General features: G+C 40.0%; 1 protein-coding gene across 1 annotated transcript in view; it reads left to right on the forward strand.

The window, feature by feature from the left end:
- CFAP99 (cilia and flagella associated protein 99) overlaps nt 1–8,921 on the forward strand; it is a 71,080-nt gene that overhangs the window by 28,265 nt on the left and 33,894 nt on the right. The window contains exons 6-8 of the mRNA XM_009328881.1: nt 2,245–2,325; nt 4,981–5,046; nt 6,020–6,079. Of these exons, the coding sequence (XP_009327156.1) occupies nt 2,245–2,325; nt 4,981–5,046; nt 6,020–6,079 (207 nt within the window). The remainder of the gene's footprint in view (nt 1–2,244; nt 2,326–4,980; nt 5,047–6,019; nt 6,080–8,921) is intronic.

The raw sequence follows: 8,921 nt of genomic DNA on the forward strand, positions 1-8,921 counted from the left end.
AGCTCCTCATTCTCCCAGTCCCTGCCTTTGCCTTCTGCAGCTTTGGGCAGTGTGGCTTGAGCACTTGCCGGTGAAGACCGAGGCAAAAAAGTCATTGAGCACCTCCACCTTCTCCGTATCCCAGGTAACCACGTCTCCCGGTCCATTCCGGAGAGGGACCACATTTTCCCTTATCTTCCTTTTATCCCTAACGTTCCTATAGAGTCTTTTCTTGTTACCCTTGACATCCCTGGCCAGATTTAATTCTATCAGGGCTTTAGCTTTCCTAACCTGATCCCTGGCTGCTTGGACAATTGCTCTGTATTCCTCCCAGGCTACCTGCCCTTGCTTCCACCCTCTGTAGGCTTCCTTTTTGTGTTTGAGTTTGTCCAGGAGCTCCTTGTTCATCCATGCAGGCCTCCTGGCATTCTTGCCTGACTTCCTCATTGTTGGGATGCATCGCTCCTGAGCTTGGAGGAGGTGATCCTTGAATATTACCCAGCTTTCTCGGGCCCCTCTTCCCTCCAGGGCTTTGTCCCATGGCACTCCGCCAAGCAGATCCCTGAAGAGGCCGAAGTCTGCTCTCCTGAACTCCAGGGCAGTGAGCTTGCTGTGCACCCTCCTTGGTGTCTCTTACCCACAGCCCCCTTTTTTTCACATTAGGATTAAGCAGGTACACTTTGGCCTTTTTGAGCTCTCTATTGCTGGAATTTGCACTTACTTACAGTGACTTATTCATCCTCTTCCGGCAACTGGGTAATTGCTGTATTGTCTTTCTGTCTGTCTGATTGGTACTCATCACCATGATATCTGAGGGCTAAATTACAAGGCTATTATCATTTTTGAAATAGAGCTGATTGATTGATTGAAACGTCTCCTCCTTAAATTACTTGGAATAAGCACAGCAGTTTCTGAGGAGAGATTTTCAGCTTACACTGGCAGATGAGTACAGTTTTGCAGGTAAAGCACATGACTAAGAAGAAGAGTGAAATAAACTGATACTCACTGCCTGTGCAACCCTTTGCAAATCCTCTGGGTTTAATTTCTCCATCCATAAAAGCCTAATAAAAATTCTTAGATACTGCTGGGAAATACTTTCAGTTCTACTTCACTTAAAAAGCTCACAAAAATACTTGAGCAGTCTCACCAGTGCATTTAATTGCTAGCTTCTTCTGTTTGTGCATTTGTTTTGCCTGTAGATAATGATGTCAAATAGCAAAGGCAGTGGAAAGTACATCAGATTCATGAGTTTTTCAAAGTACAGCTCTTTATATAGTCCAGTAAAACTAGATGGGATCCCCATGTTGCCTAAACTGACCTCCAGTACAATACAGATTATAGATTTTTCCCATTAATTCTTGAATTAATTCTATAACTTCTAATTGAGCTAGAACATTTTTAGCAAGATAAATATTTAAGCAGATGGCCAGTAAACTGGCAGACTATCTCACCCACATAGGAAGGAGACATTCAGTCTTTTTTCAGAGTTTGCTTCTGGGCAAAATTTACTGCTCAAACAAATATTGAAATCCCCCACAAGTTTCAGCCTAACTCAAAAGCACACAGTCCCTAGTCTCCAGCTGATCCATATGACAGCCAGACTATAAATCTTTTCTGGTCATTTTGTCTGTAGCACTTTCTGACATGTGAATGCTTTCCCGAATCTTTGACTAACGCTAGGAAGGCCCTCTCAGTCCTCTACCTCCAAACATTTAATCTACACCTCCAGTGGTATTCCCTTACAAGGACACTAGGGCAGCCACAGTAAATCAGAGCAAAGGCCCATTTTGCCCGGTGTATTTTCTCCAGCAGTGGCCAAACACAGATGTCTAGGAAGACTACAGGGACAGGACAAGCACAGCTGCTGCTTTCTCCAACTGCCTTCTCAGTCTCCCACCATTTCAGCTCAAAGACTTCCTTAGTTACAATGAAGTTCCTGAGTATTTAATATTCCCTAAACTTCTGTGGAGTCTCTGTAACTTGCTGCTACTACCACACACTGTGCCAACGAGCTCCACAGCTTAACTTTATTCAGCTGCCCTGTCTGGCTGTCAGTGCTGTGAAGATGAAGTTTATGAGATGCCAAACAGAACTTTTCCCCTTTTGGCAACTTCTTCTACACCGACACTAGTAGAAAAGAATCAGTAGTTAAAAAATAACTGCAGCTGTTCTACAGTAAAAGTGATTGTGTTTTTTTCCTGCAAGAATGTGTCACTTGGAATGTTTTATACCCCATATTGTGGAGATTATTGCCTTTTAATATAGGTTCCTCCAAGCACCTACAAACCTCCAAAGGAAAAAAAGCAACTAGAGGAAATCAAAACAAAAAATCGCCGAAAAGCAGAAGTAAGTGTATGATGTTCTTGTTCTAGTCTTTCCTTTCTTCTAAAATATTTCTTCTGTGATGTTCTGTTTTCACAAATCTTAGAACTTTGTCTGAAACATATTTGCTTTTGCACCTAACAGCTCCTGGCTCTTTCTCTAGAGTCATGAAGTTTGTATCTATTCTGTTGTATCACCCTTTTTCCATCTTCCTTATTTTATTATTAATTGTCTGAGACAAGGTCCACCTTTTATTCACTGTACAAGTACTATGTGAGAAATTATGCAAGTAGCCATGTTAGGTAGCAGAAACATGATTACTTTCTTCTCTTCACAAGCTTGAAATAGTTTGATGGCTCTTTTACTCCCACAGGACATGTGGATATTTAAGGTATTCACTTAATAATTAAGGCTTCAAAATAAGAAATATGTTCAATATTTTTGTTTTCTACAGTAACTGATAACATCACCCACTGTTTTAAAATATCAGCAGACTCTGACTTCTTTTTTGTGCAGACTCCATACTCTTTCCTTCAGCAGGCTGAGAGAGTGGGAAGTCATCATGATTTGTAAAGAAGCAGAGTACCTGGTCTGTGTGTTAAGAGAGCAGGAGAATGGAGAGCCCGGAAAAACAAAGAAACAGACCTAGTTATTTGATCCAAACTTTGATAGGAGTCCTGTTCAATGAGTTAGCTCCTATCATAGTTAAAGCAGATTGTTGTCGTCTCCTCCTTGGAAGGGAATTAATTAAATGTCAGTTTCCACTTTCTTTCTTCCCCCCCACACTGCAATCACCATACCCAATTGAATAAGAGTATAAGCTTGATAAAAGGCACGCTGTCTGACTCCTTTTTATCTGCACTCTCCCACCCCCATTCTGCAAATGCCTTACTCTAGCTTTCACTAGCCAGTACGAGGTCATTTATCACTGTTCTGGGCTCTCCTCTTGTCCTTGTGAAAGGGACATTGGATTCTGTTCCTAAACTATAGTAAATGCTTTAATGTGTGATAGATTCTAGGGGGATAAACTTTGCATTCCTTTTGCTGGCCCATCACATTACCTATGCTTGGTATTTCATTATAAAACAATACAACATTATTTTTTATCCTTTTATTATTTCCATATTGTGAAGAAAGCACATGCCTATTTGTCTGTGTGCTTATTTCTACGTACAAACTTCCCAGAAGAACTGGGGAGGAAAAGCAAGATATCACAGTGCCTATATTGTCAAAAATCTATGGCAACTATAAAATTATGTAACTACCAGCCACATTCTTCAGTGGAGAAAATGCATGAATACAAGGAACAAAGGAAAACCACCACAGAAATTATAGCTGCAATAACAGCAGTTTTTGTTGCCTCTGGAATGTTATAAAAGGCATCCAAAGCATTCACAAAGGTCAGTTCCCTAGACTGTTTGCTAAACAAGCTGAAATGTTGGGTCCTAAAAGAAATATGCATTAAAAATGCCATTTGTTCCACAGCATTTTTGCAGACGCTATAGCTGTCATTATAAGTACCGTGTCTGAGCATCTGTAAGAAGGAGTGAGAACACTAAAACCCATACTCTAGACAGTTATGGAAGTGCTGATGTTATGGACAGCTGCTGTCCAGAAAGCCATTAGAAAATCTAGTCTGTGTTTCACAGCTTTGGTTAGAGATTACTATTTACAACCAAAAGAAATATCCAGAAACTAGAAATGTGGCTGCCTGTACTTCCCCCTTTAAAATGACGGGTGGAATTACTGTTAGTGGTGTGCCTAGTGGAGCAACCCTCGCTGCTCAAATCCCCTGATCATAGTCTTCTAATTCAACTCAAAAACAAAGCCATTGCTTGTTAGCAATGTGGAAACAGTTACTACCTATGGTACTGTCGTGGTTTAACCTCAGTCGGTAACTGAGCACCACGCAGCCGCTCGCTCGCTCCCCCCCCTGCCCCCGGTGGGATGGGGGAGAGAATTGGAAAAGCACAAGTGAGAAAAACTCGTGGGTTGAGATAAAAACAGTTTAATAATTGAAATAAAATGATAACAATAATACACAAAGCAAGCGATGCACAGTACAATTGCTCACCCCCCGGCCAGCTTTCCCCAGTTTATGTACTGAGCATGATGTCCCACGGTATGGAATGTCCCTTTGGCCAGTTTGGCTGTGCCCCCTCCCAGCTTCTTGTGCACCTCCAGCCTTCTCAGTCGGTAGAGCATGGGAAGCTGAAAAGTCCTTGGCTAGTGTAAGCATTACCTAGCAACAACTAAAACATCGGTGTGTTATCAACATTGTTCTCATCCTAAATCCCAAACACAGCACTGTGCCAGCTACTAGGAAGGAAATTAACTCTATCCCTGCCGAAACCAGGACAGGTACTGATGTGCCATAGATAATTATGAGGCTTTTAAGTTGAATTCTGGATGAGCAACATGTTTCAGAAGGGCAGACCTATCAAAGGCCTGATGCCCTATGCAAAGGATACAACCGGAGGGAACTACGTAGAAAACCAAGACTTGCCTAATTCAAGTCTTTAATCAGGAATGAAAATTCTTACAAATACTAAGTCAAGCTTTCATTCATTGGAAACAAATTAATATACTGGTCTGGGCTGCAAGGCTTTTCAAGACAGAAAATTCTTCTTAGAGAATTTAAATGTACCATAATCTTTAAGCTAATTGCTTTAATTTTAGGATCTGCTCCTGAAAGCAAATGCTAACCAGTTCAGGTGTGCAACCATGAAGCCTGAAAAGGGAGAGGTATGCTACAAAATACTTCATTACCTAAAAATCCCCCAGTACGAAGATGAAAAATGACTGGAGTATTTAAAGATATCTCAAAGTATTTGAAAAGTTTTGTTTATTTGGGGTTAGGAATTATGTGCTATCATTTATAGCTGTACTGTCATTTCATGTGCATATACTAACATTTGCCTCTTTGGATGCATAATGCACAACCCCCTTTTCTTATACTTCTGGTGCTGCTTTATTATTCTCCTAATTTTGAGACAAGCAGCCTTCCTGTGACACTACTCCAACAAGTCTCCAAACCGGCAATATTTCTCTAAACCCACATATTATTTTTCCATTAACTTTTATGCCACAGAGCAGCCAAGCTGAGGGAATAACGGTCCCATTCATACAGAATTCTTGATTTGGTTGATTCCCAGTTCACAACTATGTCACCAAACTCTGTATGTAATATATTCATTTCAGCATCACGTCTGCATATTCTATTCACTCTGTTCATCCCCATGATACCAGACACTTTTACATCAGTATCTATAGCTAACACCATAAAATTAAATTAATAACCATCAGTAGAATTCTACCAGTATTTAATAATTTCATGAAGTGTGCTTTGACACCGTATTTTGTCTTCCCAATATCTATTTCAGTTAAGAGCTGAATATATTCATATATATATAGGTAATATTTCATAGTCAAACAAAACATCACTGTTACTTTTTTAGCATTATTTTAGTCAATAAATTTTAGTCAATATTTGGACCTATCTTTGTATGGTCATCTGATATGAAATATTCCCACTAGGTTGGGTGTACGTAGCAAGTTTTTGTGGATATAACAATTCCAAAATACGACCCCTATGATCGTATTTGTTACTCTAGATGAATATTCAAGAGTCATTTTTGGTAAATACCTAATATTTTTTGCTGAGTACTTGAAAATCTGTCTCTGAAATGAAATAATGTATTTTTGGTTTGAACTACAGAACACACATGACAGTACGAAGAGTAATCCAGCATTCCAGGCTCAAAAGATCCAAAGTAAGGTGAGTAACCTTTAAGGTACTGTTGCCAGATACACTTGAAAACTTTGGAGTGAAAAACACACATGCAAATTCTGTGGTGATGCAAACTCTACTGGAATCCATGTTTTTACACCAAGTTCTGTGGCCAGGAGAATGGGATGGGTTGGGTCTATGGCTCATAAATTTTGGCCTATGCACCATTAACAATCCACAAAGAAATGGTCAGGGAGCAAAAAGAGTGTGGCTACTCCAGGAGGGAAGAGAAACAAGGAGCCAAAGGTAATGAAAGCACAGGCAGTGCCCTCACCAACCAGGCCACAGTATTGGAACATGACAAGGTTGGTGGTAGTGACGGATTCCGCTGACAGCCAGTCATCCTTTAGACAAAGGAAGGTAACAATTCAGGTCTGGGGTCCACCCTGGAAGTCCAGTCAGGAGACAAGGCTACAACAGCAACCCATGTCCATGACAGCAGCAGACAGAACTGGAGAGACAACCAGGAGCAGAATTATGTCCAGCATAACAGGAAAGGACTGAAGCCCATATCTGAGCTTAAGTGGGGCTCCTGGACCAGTGAGCAGAGGGTGTGAGTGGCGGTCCTAGGTGAGGCTGGTCAGGACAATTAAGACCTGTTGGTTCCCTGAGGGCCCTGATAGGTAAGTTGTGTGCAGTTGCACAATGTAACCATAATGCCTTAACAGTGTTTTCAATTCCAAAGGGAGAAGTTTTTATGTAAAAGGGGAAGGATTGAGAATAGTCTACAGGAAAAAAAAGAATTGTGAACCCATGGTTTAAGAACTCAGCACAGGGGCAGAAGAATCTTGCCTCTATAAATCACTGTTTCAAAATGAGATCCTGAAGAATGCTGAACAATCATTCCAGCTGATGACTGTCTGATACACAATATACAATCAGTCTGGATGTTTGTCTTATTTCCTTTAGACACATACTGAGTCATAAAATCCACTATACTGATTGCTTCTCTGCTAGGATTTCCAAGGGTCAGAGAACTGTAAACATGGAAAATGGGCTGTTCAGCCTTAACGGTATAACACATGAAAACTCACATTGCTATTTCTGCAATAACTGTACTACAGATAATCCTCAGTCTTACATCGTTCAATCTGTCACCTTTCATTTGTTCCAAGTTCATATGCAGAATAATTTCATGTGGAAGCTGTGCTTGTATTGTGACCTCGAATACCTTGTGAGCAGGTTTACCTACTCTTTAAAACTATGTATTTAGGTATAGCTCATACACACTTCGGAAAGGCTGATTCCCAGCTTGGGGAACTGGGCATCTGGCAACTATTTCTAAAGTGTATCTGGCATTTATCACATACTGAAGTTATCTTTAATAACAGTATCACCTATTCAGTCTGCTTGCTTACAATCCAGCAGCATTTAAATTACAGGAAAGTAGTAAGATCCCAGTTCCTTCTGCACTCAAAAGAGGGGGAAAGAAAACAAAATAGGAAACATTTACATAGTTAACCCAAACATGCATGACCTGTCATTATGTGGGCTTAGTTCAAGACTATATATTCCACTTCCTTTTCTGATAATTTAAAATACTGAAATCTTAGGACTAATGTGAGTCAAACCATCTGCCTAAATGGCATAAAGAAAAATATGGATCTGGCATCTTACGGCATTGATCAGGACCACTTCTAACACCTGCTAGTATCTCTTCTAGGAGGAAAATCAGTTTTATCTCATCTAAACACATTTGCCTTAGAGGTTGGTTAGGTGATATTCAAGATGCTGCTACAACTTTCAAGCTGAGATAGGCATATTGTTACTGACTTTTAAAATACTTTCTATTCCCGTTGCCTTCCTGCCTGTGCAACTCTGTGAGTAGACAAATCCTAAGAGGAAGGTTTATTCAAGATTTATAAATAAGATTATAATCTGTCCTCAAATTAATGAAATTATATAATGTTTTAACCAACTAGTATTTTATTTTCCTCTTTTTAGAACAACCCACAGTGTATTAAATACATTTTTTTTTATTTCAGACACATTTATTATGTGCAGCAGCAATTATTTCTCATTGCTGTTACAAAATATCTATTCATCCCTTTCACTGGAAGAATGAGACAGTACAAATGCATCATCACTCTGTCTCAATCTGTCTCTTGCTCATATCAGGCCTTGCTCTTTACACATTTATTGGTTTTGGTGAGCTATTTGTGTGTTCAAAAGAGTGAATACAATTTTTTTTCCACAAGAATTACAGTGTTCTGCGATTTTCCCGATTATTTCCATTTTCTCATCTTGAAAAAGGGGAAGATAATCTCACAACAGTGAGAGAACGAGTAAAATAAAAAAATTCCTTGATAGCACATGACATAGAAGAATCTATTTAGTTTTTTTACTTACACCTGTCTGCATATATCTTGGGAGTCCTAGTTATTTTGACTATATGGGCTGTCATATTTCTGTTTCATTGTCATACAGTCATATTTCTGTTTAATAAACTGGGAAACTGAAGTTAAAGGTATTTCCGTAATCATTCTTAGTTTAGTTCTCTATCCAAATTATAGTTAGTAAATACAGAACATGAAATCTGTATACACAGGTAATTACCAAAAATATGAAAATTTCTACGTGTGTGTGCTGGTTTTGGCTGGGATAGAGTTAATTTTCTTCACAGTAGCTAGGATGGGGCTACGTTTTGGATTTGTGCTGGAGGCAGTGTTGATTGATAACACAGGGATGTTTTCGTTACTGCTGAGCAGTGCTGACACAGAGTCAAGGCCTTTTCTGCTTCTCACCCCACCCCACCAGCGAGTAGGCTGGGGGGGCACAAGAAGTTGGGAGGGGACACAGCCGGGACAGCTGACCCCAACTGACCAAAGGG

Source organism: Pygoscelis adeliae, unplaced genomic scaffold (genome assembly GCF_000699105.1).
Source record: "Pygoscelis adeliae isolate BGI_AS28 unplaced genomic scaffold, ASM69910v1 Scaffold66, whole genome shotgun sequence".
Classification (NCBI taxonomy): domain Eukaryota; kingdom Metazoa; phylum Chordata; class Aves; order Sphenisciformes; family Spheniscidae; genus Pygoscelis; species Pygoscelis adeliae.